This window comes from Carlito syrichta, unplaced genomic scaffold (genome assembly GCF_000164805.1).
Source record: "Carlito syrichta isolate Samal-C Ts95f unplaced genomic scaffold, Tarsius_syrichta-2.0.1 Scaffold309922, whole genome shotgun sequence".
Taxonomy (NCBI): Eukaryota; Metazoa; Chordata; class Mammalia; order Primates; family Tarsiidae; genus Carlito; species Carlito syrichta.
Window position 1 is genome coordinate 202340 of NW_007254018.1, and position 17162 is coordinate 219501.

A 17162-nucleotide genomic window follows, 5' to 3' on the forward strand; every position below is an offset into this window, starting at 1 on the left:
CCTTTTTTTTTTTTTTTTTTTTTTTTAAGTGGGCCACTCAGTAAAACAGGGATACAGTTATTACTGGTGGCTAAAGTATGTATATTGAACTTTAGTATCATATTATAAATTGGACTTGGAATAGTGGGTGGGAAAGAAAAGTAGGAAAACTTCATAAATACAACACAAAAGTAAGCAGAGGGAAGGATAAAATCTGATATGAAGAAGAACAGGGAATAGAGCAGTAGTATAATGAAGACATAAGTTAGAGGGCTGTAGGCTGAAGGGAGATTAAAAAAAAGGGTTGACAATTTTATAACGCCTATTCACTTTATAATGATATTTAGGCTTTGAGCAAATTGGAAAAATGCTCTATTTGTCCAGGTGAGATTAAAGAACTTTTCTTGATCTCCTATTGGGCCTAATGGCTGCCACGATATCATAAGAGGCAGTGAATGTTACAGCTCTTGCCTCCCTAGGATCTTAAATTATGACTAGAAAAAGCAGAAAGTGACAGCACAAAGAAGAGAGTAGCAGCATAATCCAATGCCAAACATTATTTTCAGGAAACCTCAAGGTTATCAGTTCTACATCCAGTCACTTGAGCAAACAACTCAGTGGCCAGGATTATTTCTCACATGTTTTAACCGAGTGGCTATTAATAGCACGGGTCAGAGAAGTGACGCTGTCAATGGCAGGAACCACAGTAATGATGACCCAGGCACGGAGTTAAATTTATATGCATGATTTCATTAATTTAATGACAGACAGATTAAAAAGTATATCTAGATTATATACCAGCTATATCACACAACCTAGGTTATACTCTTATTATTAGAGAAATTGTAAGAATCATAGCTTTACTAACTGAAGAGATATTAAAGGTCACCCAATTCAATCCTTTCATTTTAAAGATAAGACTAAAGCCTGAAGAGGTTAAATGATTAACCCAAGATCACACAGCTATTTTGTAAAACTGGACTGATTTTATAAACTTTAAATAACTCTAAAGATATATGGAATTAATAGTTCAGCATTTTAATACTGTGTATACCTAAGTATCCCTTATTTTCTCATATTTTCCTCATAGTATCTATAAATTAACAGTCAACATTATGTAGGAAAGTTGTTTTTTTTTTTTAATTGGTAACAGACACAGTAAGACCATCTGAAATAACAAATCAAAGAATTTGAAATTGATTAATACATCAAGAGAAAAATGTTGCCAAGACATTCTTCACAGACCTGCAAAAGATAATACTTAGTTTCATATGGAAGCAAACAAGAGCCCAACTAGCTAAAGCAATTCTCAGCAAAAAGAACAAAGCTGGTGGCATCACACTTCCAGGCTTCAAACTTTACTACAAGGCTACAGTAACCAAAACAGCATGGTACTGGTATAAAAATAGACACACAGATCAATGGAACAGGATATAGAACCTGGAAATAAAACCCCAGACTTTCAACCAACTCATCTTTGACAAAACTGACAAAAACAAACATTGGGGGAAGGAAGCCTTGTTTAGCAAATGGTGCTGGGAAACTGGTTAACCACATGCAGAAGAACAAAAATGGACTCTTACCTATCACCACATAAAAAAATTAACTCAAAATGGATCAAGGACTTAAATGTGAAACCTCAAACCATAAGAATTTTAGAAGAACACCTAAGGATATTCCCTCTTGGACATCAGAGTAGGCAATGGCCAAGTCCTCAAAAGCAAATGCAGGAGAATCTAAGATTGACAGATGAAATCTTGTCAAGCTAAAAAATTTCTGCACAGCAAAAGAAGTAAAGGGACAATCCACAGAATAAGAAAAAAATATTTGCAAACTATGGATCTAACAAAGAATCTATAAGGAACTCAAACAAATTGATAGGAAAAAAATAACCCCATTAAAAAGTGGTCAAAGAACATGAACAGACACTTCTCAAGGCAAGACAAACAAGCAGCCAACAAACATGAAAAATGTTCAGTATCATTAGTCATCAGAGAAATGCAAATCAAAACCACAATGATATACCATCTCACACTAGTTAGGAGGGCTAATATTAAAAAGTCAAAAAACAACAGGTGTTGGAAAGGTTGCAGAGAAAAGGGAATGCTTGTTTACTGTTGGTGGAAAAGTTCAACCTTTGTGGAAAGCAGTGTAGCAATTTCTCAAAGAACTAAAAATAGGGCTACTATTTGCCCCAGCGATCCCACTTCTGAGAATATACCCAAAGGAACACAAATCACTCTACCAGAAAGACACCTGCACTTGTATATTTATTGTAGTATTATTTACAATAGCAAAAACAACCCAGATGCCCATTAGAGGTGGGCTGGATAATGAAAATGTGGTACATATACACTGTGGAATACTACATAGCCATAAAGAAGAACAAAATCATGGATGCAGATGGAGACTATCATTCGAAGTGAATCATCACAAAAACAAAAAGTGGGCACTAACATTGGGCACACATGGGCACAAGGACAGCAACGACAAACACTGGGCACTGCTAAAGAAGGGAGGGAGACAAGGAGGATCAGGGATACAAGACCACTCATTGGGTACGATGCCCACTACTGCGGGGGAGGAGGGCTCATCAGAAGCCCAAAACTTGCCTTCATGCAATATACTTAGGTAACAAATCCTCATATATACCTTATGATTCTAAAAGTTTTTAAAAATGTTACCAACTTAATAATTACAATAATTTCAGATTTTGGTTTTTCAATAACATTACTTGCCAATACAAAGTAATGATAAACCAGCCATAGTCTCTCTCAAGTCAATAGTAATAGTAACTTACTTTTGTCTTGATATTCAGATGGTTCTTGTTGAACTTCTTTTCCACATAGTTCATGCTGATCCCACTGCTCAGGAATGCTTAAATATTCTGACCTTTACAAAGATAAGACCTTAGAATGTTAAATTATAAATACTAAAATTAATCTGGCTTTGCAAGCTACTTATTCATACAAATAACAAAAGAAATGGTTTATCCTTTTAACATTTCTATGATACACTGTACCCGGTCTGAAAAGCAAAGGGTAAAAATAGGTGTTTAATGTAAGTGATGTTTATTTAGGCATCTTTACATGCCAGCAATAGATATCTGCTATCTGTGGACAACCTTTAACAAATCTATTACTAATGCTACTTTCACTTAGATAACAAAAGCTGAGATCTCTAGAAGTAGTGCTGGCATCTATTCCGATTGATCAGTTCCTGTTGTTAAATATACTGAATGTCATCCCTGCATATATAACACCTTTCCCTAGAAGGGAAATTACGTATGTTATCTTTTAGGCATCCTGATACAGGAAAAGAACTGTCTAAGGCCTTCTACTTGCTAGCTAGGAATATGACTTTCAGTTCTTCCATCTATAACATGGGATAAATATACTTCATTTTATGAGCCAAGTGGTTGTTAAAATAAAGAAGATAATGCACAAAAGTACAATTTTTAAAAGTCTACATCTGAGGTGGTATTAATATAGACTGAGCCCCTGAATGGAAAGATTAGACTTTGTTTACCAACATGATTTCCCTTTTTAAAGTATTCTCTTGTCTCTTAGTTTATATTCTCTGTAAAGAGGAACCTGGGGGGATGACATAGGACAGGTAGTTTCCATGGTAGGGATGACTTAATGAATATTGAAGTGTTCTGTTTAGAGTTCTGAATAAATTTAGGGTATCAGAGATAATGAAACCTTTATGATGTCATTGCTTCATTATGGAACTAAATGATTACTGTGATTTGATAGTAGCCAGTGACCACCTTTGCTGGAATAAGTGGTTATCTGAAGAATCAGCGCTTATGGTGAATATTTTACCCTAGGCATTAACATTATATTTGTACCTGGACATACTGGGAAGGAAGGGTTTTGGAGTAAAACCAAACTTCTTCAGGTCCACACTTTGAGACTTATTCATCTGTATCTATTAATGGAAAAAAAAAATGAGTTCGGTTATCAATTTCTGAGTTCACAAGATGAAACGTAAGTAAGACCTTTGAACAAATAAGCCAAACAACAAAATTTCTGCTAGTTCAAAAATCAACAAATTAGGAGCAACTCATGCTAGTTCTCAGTTCAAATATATTTCTCACGACCTTCTTAAATGTTGACATTCTTCGTGGTTCTTTACTGGACTTTCTCTTGTGAGAAACAAAGATCTCATTTATTCCTATGGTTTCAATTGTCATCTACATGTGAATGACTCTCAAATGTATACTTCTAGCTCAGCTCTCTCCCCTTAGTTTTAGACAGTTATATCCAACTGTCAGTAGGATATCTTTACCTAGACATCATGTAGGTCTCTAAATTCAATATTATACAAATTATATTTATCTTGTCTTTACTTCTCCCAAACATGCTTTTCCTTCAGAGTTCCTACCCTGGTGAGGCCCTATTTTTCTCCCAGTTGTTCAAACCAGAAAGCTGGGCATCATTTTTGACGACTCCAGCTTCATCTCTCGTAACCAATGGGGTACTGAGCAAGTTGATTCTACCTCTGAAAAATATTTTAAACCCAGACACTTCTCTCCATTGTTACTACCACTATCTTACATGGGGCTCTCATTTCGCTTGGATTATTGCAAAAGCCACCTAATGAATCCCTTTGTTCCTGTTCTATCATCCTCCAGTCCCTTCTCTACATTGCAGCCAAAGTAAACTTTCTAAAATACAATTCTATCATGTCACTGATTAAAGCTCTTCAGTGGTTTCCAGTACTCCCAGGAGAAAGTCTAATTCCTTAAAACACCTAAAAGGTCTGCGTGATCTAGCTCCTACTTACTTCTTCAGCCTCATCTCTCCCATACTCCTCTACTTGCAATTGAACTTCAGACACACTGTATTATTTCAGTTCCTTAATGATCTTTTTCTCCTCTGGAACTTTGCACAATCTCTATGGAGTATCCCTCTCTACTACCATTCTGGTGCTCTCCTCTCCGTTCTTGGCTTATCCTTCAGGTCTCAGTCATATCTATGAGGAATCCTTTCCTGGTCCACCAAATGTGGATTGAGTGTATTTTCTATCTAAGCTCAACTATCTTCTACTTCTGTCACAGAATCATTCATCATACTATACTTGGCATATTTTTGGTGCTCAATGAATATGGAAGGAAAGAAAGAAGACTATGAAAGAAAAAATGGGAGGGAGAGAAGGAAGACGAATGGGAAGAAGGAGGGAAAAACTTGTGCTACTAAAAAAATTATCTCAGGGAAGGTGGTAGCCATTTCAAAACTTCATGCCTCTCCCTGTTTCCCAACATTTTCCTTGTTTTGGCCTCATGACTTAGAATCTTCATTCTTATAAATGCCCTAGGAAAGGGCTTTTCTACATATGGTGAATTGGGCTTAAGATAAGTCTGCTAGTGACTAGTTTACCAACAGTAGGAACTCTAATTCCTTCACCACTTGGAAGGGAGGCTCTTGGTCAGTGCTTATCTAGGGGCATGAGTCAAAACCAATCTTAGACCTCTCAGCCCTGTCCAGCACAGATGAAACCAGGAAAGGGCCACTGTGTCTAGTTTCAGCTGCTGAACCAAGCCAAGCTCTGTATCCTTCTCCTTTTCCCTTTTCTCTGGTATAATCTAATTTAATTTTAAACATCTAATGAGGGAGGGTAACTATGTTGCAAAAGTACATTTATAGATTGATTCCTAGTCGAGCCCACGAGTAATTCTAAAATACACTGTGGACACCTACTTAATTTGATACAGAGAACAAATATTTATACATTTAATTACACGACAGAGAAACATGTTATTAGGACTAACCTTCAGACGTTTAACTGGAGGAAGAGATGAAACAGCATTCCTGTTTCTTAAATCAGATAAATAAGAAGAAATTGCTAATTGTTTCATTTCTGACTTTTGTGCAACTCCAGTTTTACCTATGAAAATAAATTTTAGATTATTTAGGTTAACCTTCTGGTATTGTGCATATAAAGCCAATTTCTTTGAAATGTCAAATCTAATTTTTTTCCATTTTGCTTACAAAAGAAAGAAAATTATTTGAGTTACAAGTTGCATAATATAAATAACATACATAGATAATTAGGATATCATTACTATTCATCAAGCATCTTTCCATTTTTAACACCAGAAATAAACTTGTTTTATGGAACTCACAGCAGTCATGTCCACATGTATGTTTGTTTTTGCAATGATGATTGCAGTCTCTGTTCCCAGATTTTTTGCAGGCAGTCATTCCTAAATTAATATGAGACAAAGCTATTTGTTACTACATTTATTACTGTAAATTTAATACAATTAATTTTTTTTTTTTAGTTGGAGTCTCACTCTGTCATCCAGGCTAGAGTGCAGTGGCACACTCATGGCCACCCCAGAGTTCACCTGTTGGGCTCGGGTGATCCTTCTGCCTCAGCCTTCCACGTAGCCAAAACTACAGGTGCATACTACCACACCTGGATAATTTTTTTTTTTTTTAATGTATTGTAGAGGCGAGGTTTTGCCAAGTTGCCTGGGCTGGTCTTGAACCCGTGGGCTCAGGCAATCCACTCGCCTTGGCCTCCCAAAGTGCTGGGATTATAGGCTGAGCCACTGAGCCTGGTCTACAATTAACTTTTTATTAGTCTTTTTCCTTTTAGACATTACAAAAAGATAATGATTTTCACACTTCCTCAAATGTTAACCCATGCAATTAAAAAAAAAAAAAAAAAAAGATTTAGGGTCTTGCTATGTTGCCCAGGCTGGAGTGCAGTGGCTATTCTCAGGGCATGATCATAGTGCACTACAGCCTCAAACTCTGGGGCCCAAGAGATCCTCCCATCTCAGCCTCTCAAGCAATTGGGACTGCAGGTGCACACCACTATGCCCGGCTCCACCCAGGAAATTTTAAAAAGCTATTTCTCGTAAGTTAGTCCCATCCTTAGCTTTTTACAAGGAACATCTAGCTACCTACAAGTTTCTCTCAACCTCCCGATACAAATAGAGCCAAATATGGCCATATATCAGTAACTTTCGTTCTGAATGAGGTAAGAATGAGAGTGGAGTTTTAAAACATTTCTGCTGCTTTATATTTAAACCTGAAAAACCTGGAAAGAAGGAAATCTCATGACATCTGGATGGTACCACTGATAGACGTTAGTAAATAATATGTCATACATATTGAATAAATGTTAGAAATAAATGCTTTAGGGATCCAAGGAATCTGCTATATGAATTCACAGAAAAGAGCTTCCAGCTTGACTCCTCTGAGCTACAATTAATATTTCCAAATATATAATTTACTTTTCATTTATTATTTTAAGTAGGTTTTTTTCTTGTCCTTACCTCTCACTGGTAATGTGGGAGAGGGAAGAGATATTTGAACTGGTCCTTGAAGATGGAATTTGGACATGAGAGTGAGACCAGGGGAAGATATTCCAAGTAGAGGGCATAACACCCAAAGGGAGCAAATCACAGACTGTAGCAGCCAAAATCAACTCTTTTTGCTGGAGCATAGATTTCAAGTGAACAAGAAATGTTGGAGATAGTAGAAAGCTTTGCACCTTTATAGCATGGCTTGGTCCTTTACTCTTCATTGCTAGTGCCATTGTTCCAGTGCTTTTCCCAGTCATGGCACATCTAGATAACAGAATACACGTGTGGCAGCCTGGGGAGATGTATGAGGCTGCTCGACATGTGAAGCAACTGACTGGCACCTTTGAGGGCTGAGCAGATCAATGCCTTGAGTGTTTAATAAAGCAACAACAACAAAAAAAACCTGGCAATGGAAAGCTAACAGCTAAACCACAATGTTCCCAACCGAGCAATTTTGAGAAGATAAGCAACACCCAGATAAGGACACTCTGTGACCATAGTAGAAGGCAGAGATAAGACTCCCATGTTATTATTTCTGAAACTAGAGAACACTCATGAACCACAAAAATAATGAAACATCTCCCTCTTCTGGCTAACAAAGATGATTACTATTTTTTAAATCCTCCCACCTCCAAGCTAAAATGTTCCAAAATGCCCAGTATCTCACTTTCTGAGAATACCCAATCTAGACTCGATCTCCGCTTTCTCTAAATCCTCCTAAGAGTCACTGAACACAAACTGAAACCCTGTAATCAGCACCGCCCAACTCCCGGAGATGACCCACAGTTCTATTGGTATTGTATTCTCGTTTGCTGCAGCATGTTAAATAAACCTGTTTCCTCAGATACAGATGTGTTCCTAGCGGCCTTTGGCTGAAAGACTTTGACATGAAACTTTGTAAGGTGTGCCATGACTTACTGGTTCAGATGTTTTGTCCCAAGTCATGACCTTATTACTTCTCACTTAGGCCATAACAAATTAATTTGAATCCAGTCCTCTGTGCTACAATTCATTCTACACATTGTTGCTTAACTAATCCTTTCTAAGTTCAATGCTGATCAGATCACTTGCCTACTTAGAAATGTAGTTACTTCCTATTGCAAGCAAAATCAAGGTCCCGTACAATCCAATTCCAGCCTCCCTCCTTAGGACCCATATTAACCCTACACCCACCCAAACTATCAATTGCTATTCCTTGAATAATCTCACTCCTTTCTACAACTGTAACTTTGACACATCTTGCCTTGTAAGACCCTCACTTCCTTGTCCATCAGAAGCCCACTGACTTTCAAGGCCATTTCAAATGGTGCCTCTACACTCGAGGTCTATGATGATCATCTTATCTGAAGTGATTTCTCTCTCCTTTGGACCCTGTGTCATTTTCTTTGTTCCTCTAACTTACTGTGTGTTGCCGTATATATTTAACATATTTACAGAAAAACAGCGGTGGTATACAGGGCACACTAAGCTAGAAAACTCAAAACAAAACAAAACAAAAACCCTGAGTTCTAACATGGGCCTTTATCTGAAAAAACAAAAAGACATAAAAAAAAAAAAAAAAAAAAAAACAGCCCCAGGCAACCACTTAGGGTCCCCTCCCACTGTGGGAGTTTTTCTGTCTTCTCAATAAACCCTGCTTTAAAAAAAAGTCCCATTACAAAGAGGGCAAAAAATATGAATAGACACTTCTCAAAAGAAGACATAGGAGCAGTCAACAGATACATGAAAAAAATGCTCAGTCTCACTAGTCATCAAAGAAATGCAAATGAAAACCACACTGAGATATAACCTAAATCCAGTGAGGATGGCCATCATCGATAACTGAAAAAACAACAGATGCTGGAGAGGATGTGGGGAAAAGGAAACACTTCTACACTGTTGGTGGGAGTGTAAACTAGTACAGCCTCTGTGGAAAGCAGTGTGGCAATTCCTAAAAGATCTAAAAATCGACCTTCCATACAGCCCTGCAATCCCCTTGCTCAGAATATACCCGTAGGAACTCAAATCACTACAGAAAAGATACCTGCACACATAGCATTATTCACAACAGGAAAAACATGGAACCAACCATGCTGCCCATCAAAAGAGGACTGGATAAAATAAATGTGATACATATACACAATGGAATATCACACAGCCATAAAGGACAAAATTATGAATTTCGCAGCAACTTGGATGGACTTAGAGGCTATAATACTGAGTGATCTATCACAGAAACAAAGAACTGAGTACCAAAAGTTCTCACTCATAAGTGGATTTTGAACAATTGTCATAATACTATAAGAAAGGGATCAACAGTAGTGGGAAACTGCCGGGGGCGGGGTGGGATTGGCAGTTGAGGGAAACTACTAGGGGAGGGGAGGCCATACCTCATCAACAAGGGATCATTTGTACACCTCACCCTGAATTGTACCCCACACCTTTAAAATAAAATTTTTAAAAAATAAATAAATAACATCCAGGTAAAATAAATAAAAGAAAATAAAAATAATACCTGTTATGTTTTCCTCACAGAGATGAAAAGATAAAATGCAACTATGTAAAAACATTTAAAATTGTTAAGTGGTAAACTAATATAATGTATGTTTTACCTCTGCTATTATAATAATTCAAGACAATACAAATAATTGTAAAATTAAAATTGTTCTGAGTACTGTGAAGGAGAGGTACACCCTGCCATGTGATAACGAGGGAAACAGTCCGGGTCAAGCATGTTGGGCTGAGGACGGAAGAAAGTGGGTGCTAACAAAACAGAGAGGTAGGAAAAATGGTGTTTCAGACAGAGGGGACAGTGTGTGCTAAAGCTTTATGACAAGGAAAAGCACTGCACATTGGAAAGAAGGGTAGCATGGCTGATGCTCAGCAAGAGAGTCCCTACGAAAAGACTCAATGGCCCTCAAGGAAGCCTTTGTTTGTAGGGAACAGCTCCACTAGTACCACAGCAACGGCAAGTCTCCACGCAGGCTGAGGAGGCAAGGCCCCATTGCTGGCAGGATGCTCCGTGATCCTCCTGGAACATGGCAGGATAGGCAATCTCGTGAGGAGCCGCGGAAGTACCATTTCTCTTCTGCCTCCTTACCTTTCAGGAGACCCTCATCCAGTAAGGCATGGGACTTTCCACTTTGCCCCTTTCAGATACAGTTGCAGGTTATAAAACTGCTGGGCTGCAAGCCTAGAGCTCACAAAGCAACCTACCACCCATGTCCCCTGTCATCTGGCTCCTCTGGTTTGTTGTCCTGTGGAGTTAGGAATTTGGGCAGCTCACACCATGCTGATCTTGCTTTGCTGTCTGTGTAAGTAATAAACTATCTAAATCCATTTGGGTGTCCTTACTAGGATATCAAGTCCACATAGCAGCTGTCACCAAATTGCTGCTTAGGGACTGGGTGACCATGTGATCGTGTGTAATCTTACAGGGGATGCTAATGATTTGGATTCTAAGAGCTAAGGGAAGCCACTGAAGTATTATAACCAAAGAGGAGGCATAATCAGGTCTGCATTTTGAAGATGTCACTCTATGGAGTGTAATATGGAGAGTGGATTTGAAATAAGACAGGACACAAGAAAACTGGTCAAGAGGCTACTGTAGAATTCTAAGCAAGAAATGATGACAGCTCAGTCCAGGGTGGTGGCAGCAGTAGAGTTAGAGAGAACAGATTGATTTGAGATATATATTAAGTAAAACTTTTTGACTTGGAGTCTCACTCTGTTGTCTAGGCTGGAGTGCAGTGGCATGCTCACGGCCACTGAAGCCTCAACTTGCTGGACTCAGGCGATCCTTCCAACTTAGCTTTCCAAGTAACTGGAAACACAGGTGTGCGCCACCACACCCAGCTAAATTTTTTTGATTTATTGTAGAGACAAGGTCTCGCCAAGTTGCCCAGGCTGGTCTCAAACCCCAGGGCTCAGGCAATTCTCTTGCCTCCGCCTCCCAAAGTGCTGGGATTACAGGCATGAACCACTACGACCGGCGTAGGTAAAACTATTTCTAATGCAGAACCAAGTTGTTTTCTTTCTTGAATAGCACATTGCTTTCCCTTAAGTTTTATAGCCTTCCTTTTAGTCTAGCAATATCTACCTTAAGTTTCTTTCAGTTCATTCACTATTTCAAGGAGAAAAGCAAATACATGGAAACACCTCACCCATTTATCCCCCCTCATAAATACTGCCTTCTTTGAACACTCTGTTCACCCCTTAATACAACCTAGTCCTGTCCTATACCTGTAATCTTGGAACTTCCCTTCATTAGGTACCTGGGCTGAATCCACCACACATAGATTTGTTGATTTTTTTTTCTTTCTTGGTTAACTCCCTTGTTTTACTGGTGCCTATCTTCAAGCAACTGCCTAAGAAAGGATGTGTGGGAATAAAACTTTTGAATCTTTAAGTGTACTAAGATATTTTTATTTTACTTTCACACTTAATAGTTTGGCTGAGTACAGGACAAGAAGTTGAAAATCATTTTTCCCCTGAAATTTTATTTCAAGAGATAGGATCTCTTTCTGTCACCCAGGCTGGTCTTGAACCCTGGTCTCATGTGATCCTTGCACCTCAGCCTCCCGAGTAGCTGGATGTACAGGTGTAAGCCACCATACCCAGCTTCCTCCTGGAACTTTAAGTCTACTAACTTTTAGTATCCAATGTTGCTGATAAAAAGGCTATTGCAGACAGAGTGTGGTGGCTCACATATATGATCTCAGCACTCTGGAAGGCTGAGGCAGGAGGATTGCTTGAGCTCAGGAGTTTAAGACCAGTTTAGGCAACACTTGTCTCTCCCACGCAAAAAAAAATTCTTTAGTTCCAGCTGCTCAGGAGGCTGAGGTAGTGGAAGAGTCACCTAAGCCCCAGAGGTTGAGGCTGCAGTGAGCCATGATTGTGCCACTATACTACAGCCGGGGCAACAGAGTGAAATCTCGACTCAAAAAAAAAAAAAAAAAAGACGAAGCTGGGTTCGGTGGCTCAGCCTGTAATCCTGCACCTTTGGGAGGCTGAGGTGAGTGGATTGCCTGAACCCGTGGGTTCGAGACTCGCCTGGGCAACTTGGCGAGACCTCATCTCTACAATAAATCAAAAAATTAACCGGGCGTGGTAGCGCGCGCCTGTACTTCCAGCTAGTTGGAAGGCTGAGGCGGAAGGATCGCCGGAGCCCAGCAGGTCGAGGCTGCAGTGGCCGGGAGCGGCCACTGCACTCCAGTCTGGGCGGCAGAGTGAGACTCCAACTCAAAAAAAAAAATTAAAAAATTTAAAAAAATACGATCACCACTGTGCCTTTTGCTCCTTGTGAGCACGTGTAACTTTCCCTTTATCCACAGCGCTCTGAAGTACTGCAGTTACGCATTGTTTGCAGACCTTCTTTCACTCATCCTCATTAGCAGGAAGGAAGCCTTTCTGATGGGCAGATTTATATTTCACGTCAGGACTAGACAGTGTTCTCAAAGTATTTCTTCTGATATGTTTGTTCTTTCTTGAATTTATTAGACATTAAGCCCCTGAACTGCCCCCTTTGTTGCGTGTGTTTTCTGTCTCCTTGTCTTCCCGCTATCATTGAGATGGCACTGACTTTGTCTTCTGGCCCTCCAGTTATTTTTTCCAATAATAATTTTTACTCCCCTGTGCTTGCTCTTGTTCTTTTTTCAATGGCATCCTATTCCCCTTCATGGTTGCAAAAAATTAATCTTTAATTTCCTTGAAGTGACTAATTGAAGTTTTATAGTAAGTGTTAATACATTCCTGAATGATCCTGTTGCTCTTTCGTCCACTTTCTATTTACTTATTTTGGACTTTCACACGTTCCACGTTTTTCTCAAATGTCCGGCCATCCTTGGCTGTCTGCCTATAACGTATTATACCTCCACTTTACATGCAAGAAGATGGATTCATACAGAGCTTAAGTAACATGCTCAAGACTATGCTAAGAACTAGCAAATTTGAGTTTCTAATTCAGGTCGTGTAATTCAAAAACCTGATCTCACAACCATTTGCCTCCCTTGTTATGCTATCTGCTTTACTTCTCCCAGAGAATTCATTTAATTCCTTTAGAGAAGGAATCTATTGTTTCTGAGGTGGGGAGACTAGGAGGAAATGATGTGCAAGTTACCGTCTTGCAATAAGGGATTAGAGCTCCCTTTGTCGCTTAAATCCAAGTACTTCTAAAATGACACAATTCTAAATGCTGCCACAAGATGGTGCACAATGACTATATACATTTGCTCCCAGTGACAAAAACTAGAATCTGGGAATCTAGAGATTCTGAGGGCTCCCCAAAATTTCAAGGCAAAGTTGGCAAGTCTTGTCAGAAATGAGAACTGTATGCAAGTGTTTTTGTTTTGTTTTGAGTCAGGGTGTCTGTTTTTCCAGCTGCAGTACAGTAGCGCAATCATGGTTCACCACTGCTTCCAATTCCTGGGCTTAAGTAATCTTCCCAGCTCAGCCTTCAGTGTAGCTAAGACTACAGGCACGTTACACCACACCTAATTTTTTTTTAAATTATATGTAGAGACAGGATCTCACTAATGTTGCCCAGGTTGGTCTCGAACTCCTGAACTCAAATGATCCTCCTGTCTTAGTCCCCCAAAGTGCTGGGATTACAGGCACCACATAAGTCCTGTATGCAAGTTTTTTGTTTTTTTTAAAGGATGTTAGCTTATGGATATTACCTAAGTGACAAAAGCTTTTTGCTGTACTTCTGTTACAAATGAAAATATGTGGCTCCTCTAACCCCACCCTACTCCTTACTTCCTAGAATTGCTTAAATTTGTCCTATTAACAAATATAAGCTTACAGACACTGATAATTAGAAAGATAAAGTCATTGGAGAAAATTAATCTAAGCTGTACTTCAAAGTTAGCATATCCCACACTCTATCACTATCATAATCTGAGATGCATGTATTTTCATAGTTTTTGCCACATATTTAATTTACATGTTTATGAGGCCCCCAGTTCCAATGATCTAAAGTAAATTTATTCATTCTACCATCTAGAAATGTGTTAAAATAAAATATTTAAAATTACTTTAACATGACCATTAGCAACTGGTGGGGCAAGGGTCAGTTGTTTAAAAAAAAAAAATCTAGAAAAAGGCTGGACACAGTGGCTCAAGCCTGTAATAACCAGCATTTGGGAGGCCAAGGCGAGAGTACTGCCTGAGCCTGGGGTTCAAGACCAGCTTTGGGTAACCTGGCGAGATCCCATCTCTACAATAAATCAAAAAAATTAGCTGGGCATGGTAGCGCGCTCCTGTAGTTCCAGCTAATTGGAAGGCTGAGGTGGAAGGATCCCCTGAGCCCAGTAGGTAAAGGCTGCAGTGGCTGAGAGTGTGCCACTGCACTCCAGCCTGGGCAACAGACTGAGATGAGACTCCAACACACACACACACACAATCCAGAAAAAAATTGAAAATACCAAGGATCCTTGACACAGTTTAAATTTCTAATTATAAATTCAAATAATTTGGTCTGTGCAGAGCAACTGGAGTGACTATTTTAAAAGTAATATTGCTTTGATTCATGTAGTTCTAGTCATAGATTTATATATTTCATGGTTTTACTCTTTGACTGACAAAAGAATCTCCTTTTCATTTTTCTATCAAATATTTTACTATCATTTTGTTATTTATCAAGAAACAACATGCTGGTGAACTGAAGTCCTTGACTTCGCAATTGAATGCATCTATGCATCAAATAATATAAAGAAAAGTAGATTGCCTTTTGACTGACATTTAGATGTACACAATGTGCCTGAGCACTGGCTTTCTCCTCACGTCCATTCAAACACATTAAGTTTTCACATTCAGAATGGCATAGCAAATACAAACAAATGTAACATATCCAGGCTGAGTGTGCTACCCACCCCTTAGTCACTTAGTGGTTGTCTCAGTTTTCATACCAACCGTCATGGTATCATAGTGCTTGTGTTCAAATAGCCCTTGTACTTATGAAGGCCTCAAAGCGCAAGAGTAGTGATGCTGGCAATCTGGATATTCCAAAGGAAAGCTGTAAAGCATTTCCTTTATTTATTTATTTATTTGAGTTGGAGTCTCACTCCGTCGCCCAGGCTAGAGTGTTGTGGTCCACTCACGACCTGCTGGGCTTTGGCGAGCCTTCCGCCTCAGCCTTCCAAGTAGTCAGAACTACAGGCATGTGCTACCACAGCTGGCTAATTTTTATTTTATTTTATAGTAGAGACGAGGTCTTGCCAAGTTGCCCGGGCTGGTCTCAAACCCATGGGCTCAGGTCATCCTCTCGCCTTGGCTTCCCAAAGTGCTGGGATCACTGGCTGAGCCACTGAGCCCGACCTAAAGCATTTCCTTTAAGTGAATAGGTTAAAGTTCTCAACTTAATAAGGAAAAAATACAGTATACGTAGGATTTAGTACTGTCTGCAGTTTCAGGCATCCACTCGGAATCTTGGAACGTATCCCCTGCAGATAAGGAGGGAATTCTGGTGTGTGTGTGTGTGTGTGTGTGTGTGTGTGTGTGAGAGAGAGAGAGAGAGAGAGAGAGAGAGAGAGAGAATGAATGAGAATGTGTGTGTGATCAAACATGATTTGTCTGATAGGAAGCATCTTTTATCTGCTTTTTACAGGACTGTGCTAAATATGTGTGAGAAATATTGCTCTTATAAAAGGCTTATGATAGTATGAAATATAACAGACATCCCAACTTTCACTATAGCTGCAAGTAGCAGAAACAATTCAAGGTATTTAAAGAAAAACTGGTGGTAGGTGGGAGAAATCAGCAAACACAGATATCTCACAGAATCCAAAACCAGCAATACAGCTAGGCATCAGGAGGCTGTGGAACCAGGAAATGGAAAGCCATCAGAATCCCAGCTCTGGCATTCTCACTTTTGCTTCTCTTTGTATCTTTGCCTTAGTCTTCTCCTCCACAGTCCTGGCATCTTTGATTCTTCATGCACATGATGAAGGATAACCATCGATGGCTCTGAGATTATATTTTCTTAGTGCAGTCCTAATGCCAAATTATCTTTCTCAACTGAGGCATGTCCTCCCTCTGGGAATCTGGACTTGGGACTAAATGAAAGAAGGTCACCCTGATTCTTCTTTTTTTATTATTATAAAGATGTGGGGTACAATTCAGGGTTAGGTATACAAACATTGATTATGCAGGTACCCCTGTTGATGAGGTATGCCCCTCCCTCCCCTAGTAGTTTCCCTCAACTGCCAATCCCACGCCCTCTCCCCTGATGGTTTCCCACTACTGCCAATCCCTTTCTTACATTATTATAATTGTTCAAGGTCCGCTTATGAGTGAGAACATATGGTACTCTGTTCTTTGTTTCTGTGATAGATCACTGAGTATTATCGATTCTAAATCAAAGTTGCTGCAAAGTCCATATGTTTTTCCTTTTTTATGGCTGCATAATATTCCATTGTGGATATGTACCACATTTTCTTTCCTTTTCTTTTTTTTTTTTGAGTTGGAATCTCACTCTGCTGCCCAGACTGGAGTGCAGTGGCTGCTCCCAGCCACCGCAGCCTCCACTTGCTGGGCTCCAGCGATCTTTCCACCTCAGCCTTCCAAGTAGCTGGAACTACAGGTGCGTGCTACCACACCTGGCTAATTTTTTCATTTATTGTAGAGATGAAGTCTCACCAAGTTGCCCAGGTGGGTCTTGAACCTGGCGGGCTCAGGCAATCCACTCACCTCAGCCTCCCAAAGCAAGGGATTACATGCTGAGCTACCGAGCCCGGCTGTACCACATTTTCTTTATCCAGTCCAGCTTCGATGGGCAACATGGCTACTTCCATGTTTTTGCTATTGTGAACAGAGCTGCAACAAACATACATGTGCAGGTATGTTTTTTGTAAAATGATTTGAGTTTCTCCAGGTATATTCC

General features: G+C 39.5%; 1 protein-coding gene across 1 annotated transcript in view; it reads right to left on the reverse strand.

Moving 5' to 3' along the window:
• HFM1 (HFM1, ATP dependent DNA helicase homolog) overlaps nucleotides 1–17162 on the reverse strand; it is a 107879-nt gene that overhangs the window by 13643 nt on the left and 77074 nt on the right. The window contains exons 31-34 of the mRNA XM_008068270.1: nucleotides 6110–6190; nucleotides 5756–5871; nucleotides 3833–3912; nucleotides 2780–2871 (exon numbers count right to left, since the gene is read on the reverse strand). Coding sequence (XP_008066461.1) covers nucleotides 2780–2871; nucleotides 3833–3912; nucleotides 5756–5871; nucleotides 6110–6190 — 369 coding nt within the window. The remainder of the gene's footprint in view (nucleotides 1–2779; nucleotides 2872–3832; nucleotides 3913–5755; nucleotides 5872–6109; nucleotides 6191–17162) is intronic.